The following is a 25,126-nucleotide window of genomic DNA, read 5'->3' as shown; positions in this document are numbered from 1 at the left end:
AAACACCAGAAGAACACACATACAACAAACCACAAACAACAACCATATCACAGAGGATTCAACATGCACTTGCCTTAAGACGAGCACTCAAAGTGAAGGACCACTCCTGGCACCCGAAACTCCAAAACCTGTAGGCAAAAGTGTTTCAGAAATCTGCTCTCAAAATGAATGTCTAAGTTACTGCTAGTGCCCCTAAACCTGTCCTGGAGCTGGGTCCCAACATGACCCAAATTTAACTGAACCCATCTGTGCTAACTATCAGCAGCTCATTCTGCAGTTACTCGGTTAAATCCCTAGCATCTAACAATTAACAAAACAGACTTCATGTATCAAACTACAAGGGACTTCAGTACGTACTAATCTGAATGGTTCCACCAAGAGGTAAATTGTGATATAGCTGAGCAAGCATGTACACTAAGAAAACATCTGATCCAGATAATCGCTGCACCTACAGATATTGACTACTGGATGAAAATAGGATAGGTAGCACACATCTAGCCTCCAATACCGTGGATTTGTAGTATTCAACTATGCAACCCAAATACTTCCGGCCGGCCGACTATACGCCTTGATTATACTAACTGATCAGAAGGTGAGACTTTGCAATTCAGGTTCAGGTGCCTTAGTGCTTGCTTACAGGGAAAATATCATGTCGCTTGCCCCTACCCAGCCACACGAGCCTAGATACAAAGCTGCTTCTACCGGCGCATCAAGGGAGATCGCTAAAGCGCACGAACTAAGCGAACAACCGCGAATCCAGAACAACGTACCTGCCACTGGAGGTTTCGACCACCTTCAAGGCAACGGCCAGCGGACTTAGACGGCGGAGACGCGATACCGGGCAACTACCGACGGAAAGCTGCGGTGGAGCCCAAGTTGGCGGCGGCGGCGCTCAGGTGCCTTTCTTTTTTTTATCCGAGACAAAATAGAAACAGAATCCCAAAACACATCTGATGGCCAAAATACAACGAATCTCCAAATATTCATTTGAAATCCGATTTGCGGAAATTTATACTCAATTTCGATCAACTAAACATTACGAATCCAACCACGGTCTTGGTTTGTCCACACAGCTTATGGATCAAAAAGTCAAAATTTGGTCAACTATACGGACCTATGCCAAATTCAACCTTTAGAAAAAATATGGGGTGTTACAGAGACCAGCTAAACGAGTCGAGCAAACGAACGCTCTTTAGGCTCTTGAGCTTTAGTGTCCAGCTCTACCGCTCACTGCCTTGATTTATGCTGCACTACAGTAGTAGTAGGGCTAAGAAAACTGGCAATAACTTGGCATGTGGCAATTTGTCATGCTCTGGCTGCTAGGTACTATGAATCAGCGAGAACACATCCAACTGCAAGTACTTACTAGCACAAGGCACGCGTCTGCCTGCTGCTCGTGTGAGGTCGTTGAAGACTTGAAGTAGGAGTAGGTCTTGCCCGTACACCCAACAAAAATCTTGGGACACCCCAGTCGCATTCCGCGTGACCATCTCCCTGTCCTTGGTTTTTATCAAGTGCCCGATCGGTTGGAGACTGCATAGCGTTGAGTGCGTCTTTGCGAGTGAATTGTTGCGGAGAGAGCGAGAGACATGGGGCTGTGCGGCGGCGAGGGATCGGAGGAGCGGGAGCGGGAGTGGGAGGAGGCGGCGGAGGCGGTGGCGTACGACTCCTGCACCTGGCCGCCGCCGGTGGTGGCAGTGTGCGGCCCGGGCAACAGCGGCAAGTCCGCATTCTCCCGCCTCCTCCTCAACACCCTCATCGGAAGGTTAAACCAACGGAGAATTTTGCATAATCGGTCCTCCTATTTCTGTGCTGAAGAAGCCCAATTGCATTTTCCCCGTCGCATTTTGCTTTGCCTGACTGCAATTTTTTTTTGTAGTCTCTCAGTTTAAACTTTAAACTTATGTGTTGTTTTTGCTCGGAGCTGGGATGGGTCATGGACTCATGGGGTGGCGCTTTGCTGATTTCTTCAGTAGGGGTTCCTGGTGATCGATTTTTTTTTTCGAAAAGGGGATAAAACCCCAGCCTCTGCATCGTGGTGATGCACACGGCCTTTATTAATAGTTGCAACAGTCTTATAAGATTAAGCGTAACACAATTCAGGTATCACTCATGATCAATACATAAATCGAACACGAGAACATCGAAACTAGCAAACTAAGCATCCTGTAGTCGACTAGTGTGACACCAGCCAGCCTGGGACAAGATAGCCTGAGCGACCGTCTGTAGATGGTTGCATCCAGTATCCATAAACGCCCGCTGGTCTTGAGGTAGTAGTAATGCCCACATTTGCACCCAGTGGGCCATCATATGGATAACCTGCATAATGTTGAAAGTAGTTGAATTGTTAAACACGATATTATTGCGACACCTCCATATTGACCAGCATAGAGCGGACACACCAATGCGTATTCGATCCTTTGCTTTTTGTCTACACCATTTAACCAATTACCAAACATATTAGTAATGTTAGATGGAGGTGGGAGGTCAAACGCAAAAAACACCATCCGCCAAACTAATTGTGCAAACGGGCATGATATGAATAAGTGTTCAATAGATTCTTCAGCCCCACAAAAACAACACTTCGTACATCCCTTCCAATTCCTTTTCGCAAGATTATCTTTAGTTAGCAACACCTTATTATTAAGGAACCACATAAAAAATTTTATCTTTAGGGGGATTTTAAGCTTCCATAAATATTTCCGCAAGAAGGGGGTATGATCGTTCCTGGTGATCGATGCGGTCGAAAAGGATTTATGTATAGTAAAATTGTTTGATCAGAATGTTTGGTATATAATCTGAATATTCATTGCATTCCTTTCAGATTCAGTTGGCATGCTATGATTTGTTATGTATATCCAGAATCATCTGCATTTGGAAATGGTAAATGGAGTCGGAGTTAGATATAGGGACTACTATTGCTCACTGATTTCGTCCATTAGACCCCTCGTGAAGTAGCTACTCCTATGTTCCAATAGTTTCTTAGCTTGACTTATGATTTTGGCGAGTGTGAAAAAGTAGTTTCTATGGTCATAAGTAATTGGGATGCCTGTAGTTCAAATGTAATCGCTGAATGTTTATTTGTGTCACCTGGTAAGTTTGTAAAACTTATACGGGACAATAATGGACTAGTTATACTGGTGGTTGACACAAGTTGCATCGCTTAAACTATTCAGAATTTTTGGAGCTGCTCTGTTTCATTTGTTATATGTTCGTGCTATCAGATCAGTTCTCATGATTGTTTCATTCAAACAGGTATAAGAGGGTGGCATATCTGGATACCGATGTTGGCCAGCCTGAATTCACACCTCCAGGTTTTGTGTCGCTTCATGTACTTGAGGAACAGACTAAAGGTGCAGACTCAGGGTATCAGTTTTTTATTCCCTGTTAAATGTTTGACTCCATGGCTGAGCATTCTGTCATTTTTTTTTATAATCGCAGATCTTACAATGCTATATCTACGGCCTCCAAAGAGGTAATTGTATTCACGAGGTTTTGTTATGGCCCGTGTTTTATGCTTTCGTATAGCATTGTAATTTACTTACTGTACCACCGTTTGTTGCTTCTAGGAACAACTCACTTCTCAATTCAAAATAATGTTTACGGTTCAGGGGTCCAAAGTAGTATTTGTATTCTTTTAAGATATTACAAATACTGCAACGTCATTGTGAAGTTTGAGTTTCTACTAATCTTATAAATAGCTAGATATCCATGTTAAAAGTCTTAGGTGTAGCACAATAGTCAGCCTTTTATATTAGACAACACTTCATTTTCTAGCTGATTGAATGTGGTATTCAAATGGCAACCACATGGACTAATAGATACTTACTGAAGGGAACAGATGTTCCAATTAAGGCTTTTCATGTGCTTGTCTAGTATGGTGATATGTTTTCATGTACTTGTCTAAGACTTTTTCCACACATTCTAGGTGCTTCTTTTTTGGTGATGTCGGTGCACACAGGAACCCAAAACTTCTCTTGAGCTACATATTTGGCCTCTATGATTATTTTCTTCAAGAACTCTATTGCTTTAATGAGACTGATAACCCTAAGAAATCAGCTATACCACTTGTTATTAACACTTCAGGATGGGTGAAAGGTGAGATTTCACTGGCATTGCTTTGCATCAAGGTTTTACTGTTAATTTACATGCTATTGTGGAATGTTAGAGGGGAAAAATATGATATGATGAGTTTCAGACTTTGAATTGGATTATGGGACAGAAGAGGCAAGCTATTGCCGTCCTGACCAAATTTGTTTCTGGCCATAATAGGATAAGTGCACTTCAATAATTATTGCTTATGAAAAATGATTACAAACATGGACAACCACATCTTAACTCCCGAACAAGCCACATCTAGCTTAGATATGAATAGCTAACCGATTAACTTAACAAAATCATGAATTAATATTAATTATGCTAATTCCTAAACCAACTTAGATGGAGTGCCCTAACCTGTATTAGTGTAATACTAATGTCTGTTGTTGCTAAATGCGTAGAATTTTTATTGCAATCTCCAGTTTGATATCGTATCGTGTGACTTTCAGGTATTGGACTTCATGTTCTATCAGAGATATTGAGATATGTATCCCCAACTGATGTTATTCGGCTACACAGCACGTCAGAGGGTAAAAATTTACCAGATGGTGCATTTTGGTTGGACGGACACCAGGGAGATTCACGAGTTAATCTAATTGTAATCCGTGCATCACAGAATTCTCCCCGACAGTAAGTAATAATTAATTAAATGAATATACCTCCTCGTCACCAGGTGTTATTTTTAGTTGGATATTTTTAGAAATTTGTATTAATAAAGATATAACTTTAAATCATTGTTATATTAATGACTATGTCAATGCAGTTTGCTAGTGAAGAAGGAGGCACGGATGATTCGTGATCTCAGGTTGATTGCTTACTTCAGGCAGTGCTTGCCAAGGGACTTCCCTGTTTTCTCTTGTGATGACTTAGTTCACGGATTTTCTGCTATAGATCCCTTCCAGCTTCCTATTTCGAAAATACAGGTTATTGATCTACATTGCCAGGTGACTGCCTCTACATCTTTATTTAGACCATATAGGAGTGAAGAGTTGTTCTGAATATGTAGCATTTTTTTTCCAACTTAGAACATAACATTTGATTGATTTGGAAATAAAAAAAGGTACAGAACTAAGTAAGCAGCCGAACCGTATTTGCTAGAATGTTTTTTTTGCTAGTATATTGATATTTCATATACATGCATTTTATAAAAAATAAGAATATAATCATTGCTTGATCACGCACGCGCACTTGTTTACAACTATATGTCTCTAACAATGTGTTGCTAAATGTAATCGTAACTAGAATTCAACTAAAAAGGTCTTTTCTGGACTTAAATTGTCAATGAGATAGAATATTAAACTTGGTGAAATGTTAACTCTTATTTGTATAAAAAATGTTTACATAATTCTTTTTGCATAACTATGAAACAAAATCTGAAATGATAATGCATATTACTGGTTTTCTTACACAACAAAATGGTATAGCAAGTTGTAAAATGAATAAAATAATTGACTACATAAATATAAAATTAATAGCTAAATAGGTCAATGCAGCAGTGATTTAGATGTGCTCTCATAGCAACTACTTATAGTTTCAAATGGTATTAAAATGTGTGGGAAAGTTAATTCTTAAGATACAATTCACTATGTGTAGATAAAATTTAATTTGTACGAAAAAAAGCTGAGAACATTAGTTTTGGGTCTTTATACTAATATAGTTTCTCTGGGTGTGCTTGGACAGGTTTCTGGTGGTGCAGTATATGACTTCTTGACTGGTACTATCGTTGGCCTTGGATCAAGTACATGTCTCCCTTTGTCAACTGAATGCTCCTCCCCATGGTGCATTGGACTTGGTATGTAATATTTATTTTTAGCTTTGCACTTTTGTTGAATTAAATTTATAGGAGTAACTAATTGCCTGCATGGTATTGGTCTTGTGCTGATTTTTGTTTTTAGGTTTTATCAAGGCTGTTGATATTCCAGGAAACTGCATTCATCTGATCACACCTGCTTCTCATCACCTTTTAGAAAATATCGACATCATTTTTCGAAGTTGTATTACAGTTCCTACCTGCCTCCTTCAGGTAACAAGCAGACAGTGAAACTATATTTTTTTTTCTCGGAAGCTCGAACTTCTGTTTTTTTTATTAATCGCCCTTGTGGTAATTAAATTACCTACACTGTGAAAGCCAAATTCTTGGTTAGGTTTTTTTTCTTCTCAGGAATAAGCATTGCACTTAGATTAAATATATTTCCTGATTATCCCCCAAATCCCCAATCAATATTCTTGGGCTCTACACTAAATTGTGCATGTCTGCCATTCTGACACATTTTAGCCTCTTTTAATCGTTTAAAATATGTTCTGAATTGGAACTTCACATGATATGGCCGTATAACCCACACCCCTTTGTTGTAATGTCTCTCCTGTCCTTTTGATCATGACAACGCGATAATTTGAGGAGATCGTTGGCCTTGTAATGTTTACTCAATGCCATGCATAAAATTATCATAGTTCAGAAAAAATTAAAACATGTTAGGTTAAATATTTCAAACCTGCTTCCATAAGCATCAGGAATTGATTGAAAGCATTAGCCTTGGCTTAGCACTGACTTCTGGTCCATTCCTAGGATGATATGGTCAGCTAGATTAGTATTGTGTTTTCCTATACAGCCTGCTCGGGTTGACACTCAGTAAACTAGTTTCTCGGCCAATGAGGATATCCCCTCTTGAATTTTTGCTTGTATTTATGAAGTACGTACTTGATTGGCGCGTACCGTGACCCCTTCTCACTCAAACTTATACTTGCAGGTGTCGGACAATGTGGATGATATAACTGAGAGGCTGAGAGATCTCTAGAGCTCTGTATGAGTCTACAAATGCATATGATCATCAGGGATAGACGACATGTGTGCTATCAGAGTGTCAGTTCCCGTTAAGAACCAACCTTGGGAAAAATATAATTGGACGTTTTAATGAAGTTCATATGAACGTATTTACTATACGCTCCTTTTAAGGGTGTGATTCCATATCATGGAAACCAGTAAACAATGAACCTATTAGTATGAGACTGTTGGTCAGTCGTTATCTCGTTATACTTCACTGCACTTATGTTCGCGCATGCTAGTAAGCTTGTTGGAATGTGAGTTTCTACATTGTAGACCATCTTTTTTATTTGTACGGATAACGTGAAGATGTGATATAGGATTATAACATAACACTTGCTTATAAGGATGTAAAAGTTCTTTTTATAGCGTTTTGGGTATTGGCTTGTTCTAATTTGTGTAACGCGTGACCTTGTGGCGTGGAGTCACGTTCTCCTTTTCTCTTTTGGTATTCCGTTAGTTAGGGCAATGAAATGGCTCCTGGTATAGAAAGTAAAATCGTGTCAATATGACCTTGTTGCAGGGAGATGTCCACATCAAAACCGTGTGTTTGTGACCACTATGAGCCTGGTGATCTGTGAATTGCAGCAATGTCCTCAACAAGTGCCGGCAACACTGGGTGATTTATTTTTGGGTGGTGCTCTTTGGTACACAAGTCTCGATTTTCAATGTGAAAATCCTAGTTCTAACCTTAGTTGGTTGTACTTGGCAATAGTGAACTTCTAGTTCTCTCCTTATTGAAGGCATTGTTGAAAGAGGTCCGGACTTTCTCCAGGGTAAAAATGCATGATCTAACTTTGTGGTTAGATAGAGCGACGATGACACATGTGCACTATTCCTTTCCTGAACAACGGGTGAAGAACCTCTTTTATGGACCAGCTGTAGGTTCTTGCTGTTGCAAGTCATTGATCACTTTGATAGGGCCTTTTTTCTTTTCTTTCTTTCTAAACTATACCATCGATGATGTCGGCCCGGTGGTATTTTCTTGATATTAATATTTCCTTTGTCCAAAAAATAGACAGTAAGATCGTAAATATAATTAAGGTGGCAAAAAATTCCGAAAATGTCTACATGATCATGTTCGTATCTTTTATTGATGTCAGTTTTCATGCAAAAACGACGTGTCTTTGCATCCTCGGCCAAAAAAAAGATTTAGGGCTACAAGAAGCGATTGTTTTAGAATCATATGAGCACTAAACTTTTCTCTAAATACATGTCAAAACAATTGTACCAAGTGTTTGTTTGTCTGTTGAGCTCTTTTAAGATCCCCCATCTTACCGCATTGTAGTGCTTTAGCACATGCGTCTGTGAGAGGAATCATTCCCTCCCAGAGGCAATGACAAGGAAAACAAAGGGTAACCGACGCTATGGCGCTATTTTCCTAACGGGATTCAGGTCTATTGTACACTAAAACTACCAGAAACGCGATAGTGGTGGCATTTTCTTGTTGTCATTTTTTTTGGCACCGTGTGCTGCAAATTATTATAGCGATGCCAAAATATTAGAGCAGTAGAGGAACCTTGTTGCAATGGTGATAAATTTATATTACAAGGAAAGTGAGTGAGAAGGCTGCGGTTGGATTTGATAAAAAAATGTGCTTGATGTGATAGCCACTGCCTGGTAACATCCTAGTTTGTGAACCAGGAAATTTTAAATTTTCTACATTCCTTTGTCCATTTGCACACGAGCTTCTGAAATTGTAGACTACATGAAAAGGTGGTTTGCTAAATTGCTAATTTGTTCAATTTTCATTAGGGATACCATCAATGACGCTTCTTCCTTCATGAGAAGTATTATCTGCTAGCTTGTCAAAGTCGCCTACCAACACACACTTCTTTTCTGACGTCTCATATTCCTAAATGTCATCTATTGGTTTTTTCTCTTCTATCGACATGTCTATACTTTCTCTCTCAAACAAATTTCTATGTTTGGGTAATTTCCACCTATTTTACTTCATGAAAATGGCAAAGGAAAGAGTTGGGAAATGAGAGTTTTGGGTTACAGTGAATGAAATGGTACATATTGTGAAGTATATGTAAGGAAAGAGAACACCAACCTTTAATAAAGTTTCTTTAAGATGACTCGGAGCTGGAGGAAGGAAATTCTACAGATTGTGTTGTTCGGATAAGGGAAAAGTAGATAATTGACAATATTTTTCTAGCTTGTTGGCATTTGATAGTGTACCCATTTTTCCATCAAGGAAGTACATGATGATGTAGTCATGTTACAAGCCATTAATAAAATGTGAAATCCTAAAAAAATCAAAGTGAAGAAATATTACACAAATCAACTCAGTTAGCGACGAATGTGTTCAACTTAACAGCAAGGAAATTAAAACTTGACTGGCAAGCACATACTGTATAAAATTTAGATGGTTCCTCTGCGTCAATATTAAAAGAGAAAGGTCTATATCCCGGGTTCTGTGTGTTTGATAACAACACTTGAATGAATTTAACCATGTGCAAAGATTGTCTTTGATAGATTTGTACGTACACGGTGTACTCGCTGAACACGTCATGATCGGAAGACTGAAGCGTAGCTTATAGGTTTTCTGGTTTTGTGTGTGTGTCACGAGGTGACATGGTTGGAGAGGAAAAGAGAAAAAGACAGTTTCTGCCTGACCGGTACTACCGGTACCAGGAGCGGTAGTACCGCTACCTTACTGGTACCGCCCTGCAGTACCGCTCTGGAAGTTTGCACTGAAAAGTCCCACAGAGAGCCTTACAATACCTCTACGGTACCTTGAGCGGTAGTACCGCTTGAGAGCGGTAGTACCGCCTTGGTACCGCTTAGGTACCGTAACGCAAGTTACGGCACCACCGCTTTGGTACCGCTTAGGTACCGCGCGAGGGTCCAGGGACTCACAGAGGTCATTGCGATACCTCAAGCGGTACCGCAAGCGGTACTACCGCTGTGAGTACACGTGGCTAAATCTGTGGGGGATTTCGAATCCATAGCGGTACTACCGCTTGCCAAAGCGGTAGTACCGGTTGTGCGGAAACTGCACATAACGGTTGGATTTGGAGGGACCTATATAAAGGCCCCTTCTTCCCCAGCTCGATTTTATCTCTTCTCTCTCTCTCTCTCCTTCATTGTTGCTGAGCTCAAACCTTGAGGATCTCCCCACCTACCCAATCAATCTTGCCCAAATTCGGAGGAGTGGTGGAGGAGGCCCCGATCTATACATCTACCAAGAGAGAATCCACCAATACCATCTAGTCCTTAGTGAATCTTGAAGTTAGGGTTCATATAGTGGGATCTTGGAAGAAGTGCTCCTATGGAGGCTAGCTTGGAGTTGTGCTAGCCCCATAGGGTGTTGGGAGCCTCCTAGTGGCGTGGAGCTCGTCCCAACCTTGTGAAGGAACCACGCCCTCGACCGGTGCCTTAGTGGAGAAGGGGGAGCCCCTTTGTGGAGCTCTCTCGAGGAAGAAGTTGAGGTCTTCCTTCGTGGTGTGGCCGTCTAGCCTCTTGTGGGATGCTAGCACCTCCTCAACGCAGATGTACTCCCTTTTGTGGGAGGAACTGTGGGAAACAAACCTCGCCTCATCTCCGCCCCCCCCGGTTGTCCCGCTCGCTAACCTTAGTATTGTATTTGGTTCCTTTGCTTGTTACACTAGCCTAGGATCACAGTAGGACACTAGGATCACCTCTATCACCAAAGCTATCACCTTTACTTCCACACCGCACTAAAAATTGAAAAAGGATAAATATTGCATAGCGACCGTTCAACCCCCCTCTTGTTCGCTAAGATCCATTGAATTGGTATCAGAGCAAGGTTTTCTTGCTCGGCTTTACCGCCTAAGAAATGGCCGAACAAGAGACGGTTGTGAATGGTGGCCTTCCCCGTGAGCAACCACCTCCACCATCAAATGCTGATAGCACAACGGCTACTTTGGATGACCTCAAGAAATTGGAGTCATCCATTGTAAACCAAATGAAGGCTATGATGATGGAGTTGATTGCTGCAAAACCAACCCCCATCATAGATCCTAAGGAAAGTGCCGAGGTTCCCCCAAAACAAGTTACTCAATTTCCTCTTATTGGTTTTGTCGCTTCGTCAACAAAAGTCAAGCAAGAGGAGGGACTTGGGGACGTCGGCACTTCAACAAAAGGGAAGGATGGATCACCGGATGCGGTACCTTTGGGGTATAATCATGCGGTGCCACCACCAAGTGATTATGCCGTGAATGTACCAATTCCCATGCCACACATCTTGTCTCATGGTCAACCACCGCTACTTGAATCCAATAGCTTTGAAAATTGGCAATTCTTAATGTGTTCTCATGTGCGCAGCGCTTCTACCGAGCTTTGGTGGATCATCGAGGAAGGTTACTCACCACGAGATCCAATACACTTGACAAGGAGAGAAGTGATGGATGACCAACTCAACGCCACCACCATCAACATGATCCACATGGCCGTCATGCCCAAGGACCGCGCCCACATTCGCTCGCTCAAGACCACCAAGGATGCATGGGATAAGCTCGAAAAGCTCTTCCTCGAAAATGAGAGCATCCAAAGCTCTCGTTTCGATGAAGTGAACAACATGGCCGACAACTTCGTCATGATTGAAGGAGAATCTCCCGAAGAGATGTACCGGCGCCTCATTGCTCTCGCCGTACAAATGCAAGATCTTGGAGCAACTTTTGTGGATGACCATTGGATCAAAACAAAGTTCTACAACACTCTCCTCCCTTATGAGGAAGTGAAGTTGACGGCCATCCGCCAAAATGCCTCCTTCCGCTCTATGACCTCCGACGAAGTCCTTAGTGACGTCATCGCTTTGGACATCTCTAAGAAGAATGCGGAGGATCTTGTTGCTCGTGCTCACAACACCCGCAAGCTAACCCTTGCTTTGAAGATGAGGGAGCATGAAGCAAGTGAAAGTGATGAGGATCCCATTGAGTGGGGTCCGGATGATCTCAAGAACAATTATCATGAATACATGGCCCTCGCCACCAAGAATTTTTGGGAAGGAAACAAGACTAGAAGCTCAAGACCAAGAAGATACTCGCCTCGTGACTCTCCAAGAAATTTCTCCAAGAGCCCAAGGGAAGGGAAAAGGGGTAGAACATGCTACAATTGCGGCGACAAAAGCCATTTTGTCGCGGATTGTGTCTATGAGAGAAGGGAAGACAATGGTGGAAAGCTCGTCCGCAAGGACAAGTTCAAGTCCCTCTCCAAAGGTTTCTCCAAGTTCTCCTCCAAGCCGGGTGATGCCAAGGTCTCCTTCACCAAGAAGCCTAGAGCTTTCATTATCCGTGAGGAGTACTCCTCCGATGAAGGTGAAGAGCGTGAAGACAAGAGTTCGAGCAAGGAAGAAGAGGGAGTGGCCGCCATCGCCATTTCCACTCCCTTCGTCTCCCTATTTGACTCTCCAAATGAGAACCGCGTCACCAACAACTCCCATTTCCTTATGGCAAAGGCATCATCGGAGGTAGAACCCCCTTCCAAACCTACACCTTCCTCAAGTGCTATATCTATTGATGATGCCACTAGTCTCATCATTAAGCATGAGATTGTGGGTTTGGATGCTTTTCTCACTAACATGCAAGGGGACACCAAGACCCACTTTGAGGCCCTCATGGCTCAACTTGGTGCGGCTCAAGATCTTATAGAGGAGAAGGAGATGCTTGAGAGGGAGGTAGCAAATGAGATTGCCTCTCTCACTCAAGCTCATGAGGAGGAGCAAAACTTGCACATGTCTCTTGAAGCAAGTGTCATTACCCTTGAAGACTCCAACAACGTTATCATTTCCCAACTAACGAAAGACCGAGATCATGCTCTTGGCTTGGTGGGTGAGCTCAAGAAGAAGAATCTTTCTCTTGAGGATGACCATGAACTGTTGCTCGAGGAAGTTGCAACACTCACCATGAACTTTAAGTCCTTGGAGAGTAAGTGTGCGCTTCACTCCGAGGTGAGTGATCATCCTCAAGAGGAAGCTTGCAAGGAGAAAGAAGATGAAGGCCCCAACTCTTTGTGTGACGAGCTTGTTGACCAAGTTGCTTTTTTGAAGAGGCATAATGCATTGCTCTTGGAGGTCAATTCCCTTCAAGAAGAAGCTTTGGATGAGTATTACCGCTTGAGCAAGGAGAAGACATCATGTTGCAACCATGAAGAAGAGATTGCCACTCTTGAGAAGACCAAGGCCAAGCTCTTCGAGTTAAATGGCAAGAAAGAGGGGTCCTTGATGGAGTGCCTTCGCATGAGCAAAGAAAAGGCCACTTGTTGTGATCATGAAGATGAGATTGCGTCTTTGAAGAGGAGCAAGGCCAAGCTCATGGAGATCAATTCCATGCAAGAAGAAGCCTTGAAGGATTACTTTCCTTTGAGCAAGGACCGTGCATGTTGCAATCATGAAGGTGACGTTGCCACTTTGGAGAGCCACAAGCGCCAACTCATAAAGATGAACTCTCTCCAAAGAAGCTTTGATGGAACATTTCCGGGTGAACAAGGAAAAGGAGGTCCAAGTGTTTGATATCACTCACCCTCATCCGGAACATGAAGATGAAGTCAATCACTTGAAGGCCAAAATTGATAGACTCCAAATCCAAGCCTGATATTTGGAAGAGTCATTGAAGCTAAGGAAGGAGCCAATGAGGGCTCATGCAAAGAAGGAGGAGTGGCTACCAAGCCTAAGAGGAAGAGAAGAAGAAGGACCAAGAAGAAGAAGAACAACGAGGACATGAGCACCATTCGTGAGGGAGGTGACTCTAATCCAAGAAGGGGTGTAGCCCCCGATCCCACCTCGAGGGGCTACGGTGGTGCTAACAACCCTTCTCATGTTCTCTTTGTTGATTACTATGGACATATTTGTGCTCGCTTTATTGGTCCTTATGAGGACAATGTTGATTGGACTATTTGGGTTCCCAAGCCCCATGTTACTAACTTGATAGGACCCATTGAAAAACGGGTACCTAAATCCAAGACTTGATCTCTTGCAGGACTATGCTTCCGGTGGCGCTAAATGGGTGGTTGATAGTGGAGCCACAAGTCATATGACCAGAAGCAAGGAAATTGTTGTCGACCTCGAGCCATCTCATTCTACCGTTTCTTATGGCGACAACACAAGCTCGAAAGTATTGGGCCTTGGAAAGGTGGTGGTAACACCCGACATTTCAGTAGTAAATGTCCTCCTCGTCGAGACCCTCGGTTACAATTTACTTTCCGTTCATCAAATTGCACGCATGGGTCTTTGTACCTTTTTCGATGAACATATGGTGGTCCTCTTGTGGAGCAAGACACTTCATGTGGCCTTTGTTGGATATGTGGAGAACAGATTGTATGTTGTTGACTTCTCCGGAAAGACAACATCATCCGCTCTTTGCCTATTCGCTAAAGGTGACAAGGGCTGGTTATGGCATCGCCGACTAGCCCATGTCAACATGATGACTTTCCAAAGTCTCCACAAGGGAGGCCACATCCTCGGACTAAAAGAAGATGTCTCTTTTGGCAAAGATCGTGTTTGTAGGGCTTGCGTTCAAGGAAAAATGCATGGAGCTCCTCACAAGGCCAAGACAACCATATCTACCATGAGGTGCTTGGAGCTCCTCCATGTTGACCTCTTCGGCCCGCCGTCTCATGAAAGTCTAGGAGGAAAGAAGTATTGCCTCGTCATCGTTGATGACTATTCATGCTATTGTTGGGTTTTATTCTTCAAGTACAAGAGTGAGACTCAACGGACCATGATGGAGTTTGCCAACCAAGTGCAACGCAAGTACGACACCACGATCCTCGCAATAAGGAGCGACAATGGAACGGAGTTCAAGAACTACACCTTGGATGACTTCCTCGGTGAAGAAGGAATCCAACATCAATACTCCTCGCCATACACTCCCCAACAAAATGGGGTCGCCGAAAGGAAGAATCGAACCTTGATTGAAGCCGCTCGAACAATGATGATGGAGTACAAGTCTAAGTATAATTTTTGGGCGGAAGTTATCTCATCCGCTTTCCATGCTACTAACCGCCTCTACTTCCGCAAGGGTTTGGAGAAGACACCATATGAGATCCTTACCGGTAACAAGCCCAATGTCTCATACTTCAAGGTCTCAACAACAACAACAACAACAACAACAACAACAACAACAACAACAACAACAACAACAACAACAACAACAACAACAACAACAACAACAACAACAACAACAACAACAACAACAACAACAACAACAACAACAACAACAACAACAACAACAACAACAACAACAACAACAACAACAACAACAACAACAACAACAACAACAACAACAACAACAACAACAACAACAACAACAACAACAACAACAACAACAACAACAACAACAACAACAACAACAACAACAACAACAACAACAACAACAACAACAACAACAACAACAACAACAACAACAACAACAACAACAACAACAACAACAACAACAACAACAACAACAACAACAACAACAACAACAACAACAACAACAACAACAACAACAACAACAACAACAACAACAACAACAACAACAACAACAACAACAACAACAACAACAACAACAACAACAACAACAACAACAACAACAACAACAACAACAACAACAACAACAACAACAACAACAACAACAACAACAACAACAACAACAACAACAACAACAACAACAACAACAACAACAACAACAACAACAACAACAACAACAACAACCACCGCAAACTCATCTACCACAACAACCGACATCAAGTGATCAAGACCAAGCTTCAAGTTCTTCACCAAGTGATTCAGGGACAATCTTTCCGGATACTACCATTCCCAACAACCCCCATCCGGTTCTCATGGCGATGATGATGATGATGCCCCCTACAACAACAATGATGGTCAAGGCGAGGATCCAAATCATAATGAAGATCAATTGGCCTCACAAGAATCTATTCCTATGGCCAATACTCGCCGTGAAGATACTACTACAAGACATTTGTGCCTCAAGTCTCATTACTTGCTCAATGTCATTGGAGATCTAAAGAGCAAGGTGACTACCCGGAGGCAATTAGCAATCTTTTGTGAGCACCATGCCTTTGTCTCTATGGTGGAACCTCTCAAGTTCAACGATGCACTTGAATATCCATATTGGTTGATAGCAATGCAAGAGGAACTCAACAATTTCAAGAGGAATGATGTGTGGACTCTCATGAAGTGCCCCGATCATTGCCGCAATGTTATAGGCACCAAATGGGTCTTCAAGAACAAGAAGATGAACACGGCATCGTCATCCGCAACAAAGCACGCTTAGTGGCACAAGGCTATTCTCAAGTCGAAGGTGTGGACTTTGGCAAGACATTCACACCCGTTGCGAGGCTTGAGTCCATCGTATCCTTTTAGCCTTTGCCTCTCACTATGGTTTCAAACTCCAACAAATGGATGTAAAGAGTGCTTTTATTAATGGTCCTTTGCATGAGGAGGTGTATGTGAAGCAACCCCCGGGGTTCGAGGACCCGCATTTCCTGGACCATGTCTTCAAGCTCAATAAGGCTCTATATGGTCTCAAACAAGCTCCTAGAGCTTGGTATGAGCACCTAAGGGAATTGCTTGAAGACCGTGGTTTCGAAGTGGGGAAAATCGACCCCGCTCTTTTTACTAAACTTTGTGTTAGTTGAAGTGGGGGAAATATGACCGTGGTTTCATATGCCAACTCTATGTAGATGACATTATATTTGGCTCAACTAACACAAAGTTTAATGATGAGTTTGCCAAGTTGATGACAAATAGGTTCGAGATGTCAATGATGGGGGAGCTCAAGTTCTTCCTTGGATTAGAGATCAAGCAAATGCGTCAAGGCACCTTCATCAATCAAGCAAATTATGTTCAGGACATGCTCAAGCGCTTTGATATGAAGGGGGCCAACGGTATAGGAACCCCAATGCATCTAGAGTGTCAACTCACCCTCGACGAGACCGGCAAGGCGGTGGGCCCCAAGCTGTATAGTTCAATGATAGGTTTGCTTCTCTACCTTTGTGCTTCTCGTCCAGACATCATGTTAAGTGTGGGTATGTGTGCACGGTTTCAAGCGAATCCGAAGGAAAGCCATATCATGGCGGTGAAGAGGATCTTCCGATATTTAGTTGATACCCCAAACTTTGTTCTATGGTATCCAAGGGAGACAGACTTTTCTTTGGTTGGCTTCACTGATTCGGATTGGGCGGGAGACAAGGTTGATAGAAAGTCTACATCCGGCTCCTGTCACTCCCTTGTGAGATCTTTGGTGTGTTGGTCCTCTAAGAAGCAAAATTGTGTCTCCGTCTCCACCGCGGAAGCCGAGTATGTTGCCGCGGCGAGTAGTTGTGCACAAATCTTATTAATGAGAACGCCATCAAGATCGCCAACAATCCGGTACTCCATGGCAAGACGAAGCACATTGAGATAAGGAATTGATGTCTACGGGTGCTTCTATTCTTGTAGACAGTGTTGGGCCTCCAAGAGCAGAGGTTTGTAGAACAGCAGCAAGTTTTCCCTTAAGTGGATCACCCAAGGTTTATCGAACTCAGGGAGGAAGAGGTCAAAGATATCCCTCTCATGCAACCCCGCAACCACAAAGCAAGAAGTCTCTTGTGTCCCCAACACACCTAATAGGTGTACTAGTTCGGCGAAGAGATAGTGAAATACAAGTGGTATGAATGAATATGAGCAGTAGTACGGCGCCGGAAAATAGCTTACTGGCGTGCGATTGATGGTAGTAATATTGCAGGAAGTAAACAAGAAGTAGTAACTCAGCAGTAGTAACGCAGTAAAACAATAACAAGCAGCGATAGCAATATTTAGGAACAAGGCCTAGGGATTAGACTTTCACTAGTGGACACTCTCAACATTGATCACATAACAAAATAGATAAATGCATACTCTACACTCTCTTGTTGGATGATGAACACATTGCGTAGGATTACACGAACCCTCAATGCCGGAGTTAACAAGCTCCACAATTCAATGTTCATATTTAAATAACCTTAGAGTGCATGAAAGATCGATACGACTAGACCAAGTACTAACATAGCATGCACATTGTCACCTTCATGCTTATGTAGGAGGAATAATACACATCAATACTATCATAGCAATAGTTAACTTCGCAATCTACAAGAGATCATGATCATAGCATAAACCAAGTACTAACACGGATGCACACACTGTCACCATTACATCGTGCAGGAGGAATAAAACTACTTTAATAACATTGCTAGAGTAGCACATAGATAAATTGTGATACAAAACACATTGCAATCATAAAGAGATATAAATAAGCACTTCACCATGCCATTCATAACAGTGAATAAGTATTCTGTGAAATATAGCCTAAGAGACCCGCACGGTGCACACACTGTCACCTTTACACACGTGGGACAAGGAGTCTCCGGAGATCACATAAGTAAAACTCACTTGACTAGCACAATGACATCTAGATTACAAGCATCATCATATGAATCGCAATCATGTAAGGCAGCTCATGAGATTATTGTATTGAAGCACATAGGAGAGAGATGAACCACATAGCTACCGGTACAGCCCCGAGCCTCGATGGAGAACTACTCCCTCTTCATGGGAGCAGCAGCGTTGATGAAGATGGCGGTGGAGATGGCAGCGGTGTCGATGGAGAAGCCTTCCGGGGCACTTCCCCGTCCGGCAGGGTGCCGGAACGAGACTCCTGTCCCCCGGATCTTGGCTTCGCGATGGCGGCGGCTCGCGGAAGGTTTCGCGTACCGTGGCTTCCTCCGTAAGGGTTTTCGATGCGGGGGCTTTAAATAGGCGAAGAGGCGGCGCAGGAGGGTCGAAGGGTGCCCACACCATAGGGTGGCGCGGGCCCCCCGGCCGCGCCGGCCTGTGGTTTGGTGGGCCTGTGCCCCCTCTCCGGCGGTTCTCGTGTGTTCCGGATGCTTCCGGGCAAAATAGGAACCCGGGCGTTGATTTCGTCCGATTCCGAGAATATTTCGTTACTAGGATTTCTGAAACCAAAAACAGCAGAAAACGAGGACCGGCACTTCGGCATCTTGTTAATAGGTTAGTTCCGGAAAATGCATAATAATGACATATAATGTGCATAAAACATGTAGATATCATCAATAAAGTAGCATGGAACATAAGAAATTATCGATACGTTGGAGACGTATCGGCATCCCCAAGCTTAGTTCCGCTCGTCCCGAGCGAGGTAAAACGATAACAAAGATAATTTACGAAGTGACATGCCATCATAAACTTGATCATATTGTAAACATATGTAATGAATGCAGCGATCAAAACAATGGTAATGACATGAGTAAACAAATGAATCATAAGGCAAAGACTTTTCATGAATAGTACTTCAAGACAAGCATAAATAAGTCTTGCATAAGAGTTAACTCATAAAGCAATAAATCAAAGTAAAGGTATTGAAGCAACACAAAGGAAGATTAAGTTTCAGCGGTCGCTTTCAACTTATAACATGTATATCTCATGGATATTGTCAACATAAAGTAATATAACAAGTGCAATATGCAAGTATGTAGGAATCAATGCACAGTTCACACAAGTGTTTGCTTCTTAAGGTGGAGAGAAATAGGTAAACTGACTCAACAATAAAAGTAAAAGAAAGGTCCTTCAAAGAGGAAAGCATCGATTGCTATATTTGTGCTAGAGCTTTGGTTTTGAAAACATAAAGAGAGCATAAAAGTAAAATTTTGAGAGGTGTTTGTTGTTGTCAACGAATGGTAGTGGGCACTCTAACTACCTCATCAACCAGACTTTCAAGAGCGGCTCCCATGAAGGACGTTATCTCTACCAGCAAGGTAGATCATCCCTCTTCTCTTTTGTTTACACATGTACTTTAGTTTAGTTTTTCTTTATTTATGGATGACACTCCTCCCAACCTTTTGCTTACACAAGCCATGGCTAACCGAATCCTCGGGTGCCTTCCAACATTCACATACCATGGAGGAGTGTCTATTTGCAAAATTAAGTTGCTTACTGATGAATCAGAGCAAAACATGTGAAGAGAATTATTAATGAAAGTTAATTAATTGGGGCTGGGAACCCCATTGCCAGCTCTTTTTGCAAAATTATTGGATAAGCGGATGAAGCCACTAGTCCATTGGTGAAAGTTGCCCAACAAGATTGAAAGATAAACACCACATACTTCCTCATGAGCTATTAAACATTGACACAAATAAGAGGTGATAAATTTTGAATTGTTTAAAGGTAGCACTCAAGCAATTTACTTTGGAATGGCAGGAAATACCACGTAGTAGGTAGGTATGGTGGACGCAAATGGCATGAATATTGGCTCAAGTATTTGGATGCATGAGAAGTATTCCCTCTCGATACAAGGTTTAGGCTAGCAAGGTTATTTGAAGCAAACTCAAGTATGAAATGGTGCAGCAAGACTCACATGTAAACATATTGTAAGCATTATAAGACTTTACACCGTCTTCCTTGTTGTTCAAACTCAATACTAGAAATTATCTAGACCTTAGAGAGACCAAATATGCAAACCAAATTTTAGCAAGCTCTATGTATTTCTTCATTAATGGGTGCAAAGTATATGATGCAAGAGCTTAAACATGAGCACAACAATTGCCAAGTATCACATTATCCAAGATATTTTACCAATTACTACATGTAGCATTTTCCAATTCCAACCATATAACAATTTAACGAAGAGGAAACTTCGCCATGAATATTATGAGCTAAGAACACATGTGTTCATACGAACCAGCGGAGCGTGTCTCTCTACCACACAAGGATGAACTTATTCAGAGAATGAAAATAACAAAACAAAAATAAAAGCACACACAGACGCTCCAAGTAAAGTACATAAGATGTGACCGAATAAAAATATAGTTTCAAGAGAAGGAACCTGATACTTTGTCGATGAAGAAGGGGATGCCTTGGGCATCCCCAAGCTTAGATGCTTGATTCTTCTTAGAATATGAAGGGGTGAACCACGGGGGCATCCCCAAGCTTAGAGCTTTCACTCCTCTTGATCATAGTATATCATACTCCTCTCTTGACCCTTGAAAACTTCCTTCACACCAAACTTCAAGCAAACTCATTAGAGGGTTAGTGCATAATCAAAAATTCACATGTTCAGAGGTGACACAATCATTCTTAACACTTCTGGAAATTGCATAAAACTTCTGAAAGTTAATGGAACAAAGAAACTCATTCAACTTAACAAAAGCGGCAATGCGAAATAAAAGGCAGAATCTGTCAAAAACAGAACAGTCCGTAAAGACGAATTTTAAAATGGCACCAGACATGCTCAAACGGAAAAACTCAAAACTAATGAAAGTTGCGTACATATCTGAGGAACACGCACGTAAATTGGCATATTTTTATGAGTTACCTACAGAGAAAACAGCCCAGAATCGTGACAGATAGAAATCTGTTTCTGCGCAGAAATCCAAATCTAGTATCAACCTTCGATTAGAGGCTTCACTTGGCACAACTAATTACAAAACTAAGATAAGGAGAGGTTGCTACAGTAGTAAACAACTTCCAAGACACAAATATAAAACAAAGTACTGTAGCAAAATAACACATGGGTTATCTCCCAAGAAGTTCTTTCTTTATAGCCATTAAGATGGGCTCAGCAATTTTAATGATGCACTCGCAAGAAATAGTATTTGAAGCAAAAGAGAGCATCAAGAAGCAAATTCAAAACACATTTAAGTCTAACATGCTTCCTATGCATAGGAATCTTGTAAATAAACAAGTTCATGAAGAGCAAAGTAACAAGCATAGTAAGATAAAACAAGTGTAGCTTCAAAAATTTCAGCACATAGAGAGGCATTTTAGTAACATGAAAATTTCTACAACCATATTTTCCTCTCTCATAATAACTTTCAGTAGCATCATGAGCAAACTCAACAATATAACTATCACATAAAGCATTCTTATCATGAGTCTCATGCATAAAATAATTACTACTCCCAACATAAGCATAGTCATTCTTATTAATTGTAGTGGGAGCAAATTCAACAAAGTAGCTATCAAATATAGGAGGTATATTGTAATCATGATCAAATTTATCCCCCATAACAGGTGGTAACAAAAGACTACTATCATTATAATCATCATAAATGGGAGGCAAAGTATCATCAAAGTAAATTTTCTCCTCAATGCTTGGGGGACTAAAAATATCATGCTCATCAAAGCCAGCTTCCCCAAGCTTAGAATTTTCCATAGCATTAGCAACAATAGTGTTCAAAGCATTCATATTAATATGTTCCATGGGTTTTTTAATTTTCGCATCAAACCATCCATGTCTTAAATCAGGAAATAGAATAAAAAGGTCATTGTTGTCCATTATGCCTCACTAGTGTAAACAAGAAACCAAATGTCGCAATTGCGTAGTCTAAAGGAAATAGCTTCGAGCACACACACAATGGCGCCGGAAAAGTATCGTTACACGGAACCGAAGTATGAGTGCCTTTTACCTTTCCTCCCGGCAACGGCGCCAGAAAAGTGCTTGATGTCTACGGGTGCTTCTATTCTTGTAGACAGTGTTGGGCCTCCAAGAGCAGAGGTTTGTAGAACAGCAGCAAGTTTTCCCTTAAGTGGATCACACAAGGTTTATCGAACTCAGGGAGGAAGAGGTCAAAGATATCCCTCTCATGCAACCCTGCAACCACAAAGCAAGAAGTCTCTTGTGTCCCCAACACACCTAATAGGTGTACTAGTTCGGCGAAGAGATAGTGAAATACAAGTGGTATGAATGAATATGAGCAGTAGTACGGCGCCAGTAAAATAGCTTATCGGCGTGCGGTTGATGGTAGTAATATTGTAGGAAGTAAACAAGCAGTAGTAACGCAGCAGTAGTAACGCAAGTAAAACAAGTAACAAGCAGCGATAGCGATATTTAGGAACAAGGCCTAGGGATTAGACTTTCACTAGTGGACACTCTCAACATTGATCACATAACATAATAGATAAATGCATACTCTACACTCTCTTGTTGGATGATGAACACATTGCGTAGGATTACACGAACCCTCAATGCCGGAGTTAACAAGCTCCACAATTCAATGTTCATATTTAAATAACCTTAGAGTGCATGAAAGATCGATACGACTAAACCAAGTACTAACATAGCATGCACACTCGTCACCTTCATGCTTATGTAGGAGGAATAATACACATCAATACTATCATAGCAATAGTTAACTTCGCAATCTACAAGAGATCATGATCATAGCATAAACCAAGTACTAACACGGATGCACACACTTGTCACCATTACATCATGCAGGAGGAATAAAACTACTTTAATAACATTGCTAGAGTAGCACATAGATAAATTGTGATAAAAAACACATTGCAATCATAAAGAGATATAAATAAGCACTTCACTATGCCATTCATAACAGTGAATAAGTATTCTGTGAAATATAGCCTAAGAGACCCACACGGTGCACACACTCGTCACCTTTACAAACGTGGGACAAGGAGTCTCCGGAGATCACATAAGTAAAACTCACTTGACTAGCACAATGACATCTAGATTACAAGCATCATCATATGAATCTCAATCATGTAAGGCAGCTCATGAGATTATTGTATTGAAGCACATAGGAGAGAGATGAACCACATAGCTACCGGTACAGCCCCAAGCCTCGATGGAGAACTACTCCCTCTTCATGGGAGCAGCAGCGTTGATGAAGATGGCGATGGAGATGGCAGCGGTGTCGATGGAGAAGCCTTCCGGGGGCACTTCCCCGTCCGGCAGGGTGCCGGAACAGAGACTCCTATCCCCCAGATCTTGGCTTCGCGATGGCGGCGGCTCCGGAAGGTTTCGCGTACCGTGGCTTCCTCCGTAAGGGTTTTCGATGCGGTGGGCTTTAAATAGGCGAAGAGGCGGCGCAGGAGGGTCGAAGGGGTGCCCACACCATAGGGTGGCGCGGGCCCCCCTGGCCGCGCCGGCCTGTGGTTTGGTGGGCCTGTGCCCCCTCTCTGGCGGTTCTCGTGTGTTCTGGATTCTTCCGGGCAAAATAGGAACCTGGGCGTTGATTTCGTCCGATTCCGAGAATATTTCGTTACTAGGATTTCGAAACCAAAAACAGCGAGAAAACGAGAACCGGCACTTCGGCATCTTGTTAATAGGTTAGTTCCAGAAAATGCATAATAATGACATATAATGTGCATAAAACATGTAGATATCATCAATAAAGTAGCATGGAACATAAGAAATTATCGATACGTTGGAGACGTATCAGGAATCACTTCATCCGGGATCACATTGCTCGAGGAGATATTGTCCTATCCTTCATTGGCACCAAGGAGCAATTGGCGGACATCTTCACAAAGCCCTTGGATGAGAAGCGTTTCATTGAGTTGAGGCATGAGCTAAATATCATAGATCCGTCGAACTTCGCTTGACCGTCGTGCGCATATACCCATATCTAGCTAAATGTCATGATGAAAAGCACGCATAAACATAAGGGGAGTGCGGTTTAAACTTATTGAGCTATCCCCCCTATTATGCATAAAGAAATCCAAAACATACTCTATTTGTCAAATAAGTGACTAATGAGCTACATGTTGAGTCTTAGTAGTGAGTCCTAGATATATCTACGCGGCTTCACACTATTATACTCTTACACGGTGGCTTCAGCCACCAACCTCCTCCTTGAGGAGTTTTTGGTTTTCTTTTGGCTCTTTTTGACTTTCTTTGATCTTCTTTTGGTTTCTTTCTCATTTGCATTTGTTTTTCTTTTCACCCAAGCTTTTCTTTTCATGTTGATTCTTCAAAGCTTGGTTGAATAGTACCTTGGGGCGCTAGCATGCTTCCTCTCCCTTTTTTGGTGTTCCGATGCCAAAGTGGGAGAAGTTGATCTATTAGGACGGGTTTTGCATGGGAATGCCAAGGGCTTCCTTTTGGTTTTTCTCCCTTGGCATCATGGTTTATCCCTCCCCCCGATACATGGCAATGCCTATGGTCTTTGTTTTTTTATCTATTGTTGGCTACACCAATCCTATGGAGGCATTTATTGGGAGTTTGGGTTTTCTCAAGGCAAAGGTATGACAAATCCACCCAAAGCTCCTTGTGTTGCCATATGTTGCCTCCATAGTGTGCATATGCTATATGAAAATGTCAAGTATCCTTGTTGCATATGTGCATGGTTTGTAGAATCTAGGGGGAGTTGTTCCTCTAGGATGTGTGCATTTGTATTCAAATGCATATTCCGAATATGCACACATCTAGGGGGAGCTCCGTCTACCTTTTGCAAATCTAG

The 25,126-nt window shown here is 42.1% G+C and overlaps 1 protein-coding gene across 1 annotated transcript; it reads left to right on the top strand.

The window, feature by feature from the left end:
- The first annotated feature begins 1,589 nt into the window (after window positions 1-1,589).
- LOC124696503 (polynucleotide 5'-hydroxyl-kinase NOL9-like) lies at window positions 1,590-7,006 on the top strand. Its single transcript, XM_047229226.1, has 9 exons — window positions 1,590-1,765; window positions 3,256-3,353; window positions 3,442-3,475; window positions 3,929-4,098; window positions 4,548-4,728; window positions 4,862-5,042; window positions 5,779-5,890; window positions 5,994-6,121; window positions 6,846-7,006. The coding sequence occupies exons 1-9, from the start codon at window positions 1,590-1,592 to the stop codon at window positions 6,891-6,893; spliced, it is 1,128 nt and encodes a 375-aa protein (XP_047085182.1). The 3' UTR covers window positions 6,894-7,006.
- The last annotated feature ends 18,120 nt before the right edge of the window (window positions 7,007-25,126 follow it).

Source organism: Lolium rigidum, chromosome 3, assembly GCF_022539505.1.
Source record: "Lolium rigidum isolate FL_2022 chromosome 3, APGP_CSIRO_Lrig_0.1, whole genome shotgun sequence".
NCBI classification, from domain to species: Eukaryota; Viridiplantae; Streptophyta; class Magnoliopsida; order Poales; family Poaceae; genus Lolium; species Lolium rigidum.
The sequence above is the reverse complement of the archived record's forward strand: the minus strand, read 5'-3'. Positions and strand labels throughout refer to the sequence as shown.

Excerpts from the sequence above, each read along its gene's own strand:
- LOC124696503 (XM_047229226.1), top strand. The coding sequence starts at position 1,590 with ATGGGGCTGTGCGGCGGCGAGGGATCGGAGGAGCGGGAGCGGGAGTGG. Across the intron at positions 5,891-5,993 it reads CCCATGGTGCATTGGACTTG|GTTTTATCAAGGCTGTTGAT; the intron begins GTATGTAATATT and ends TTTTGTTTTTAG. Across the intron at positions 6,122-6,845 it reads TTCCTACCTGCCTCCTTCAG|GTGTCGGACAATGTGGATGA; the intron begins GTAACAAGCAGA and ends TTATACTTGCAG.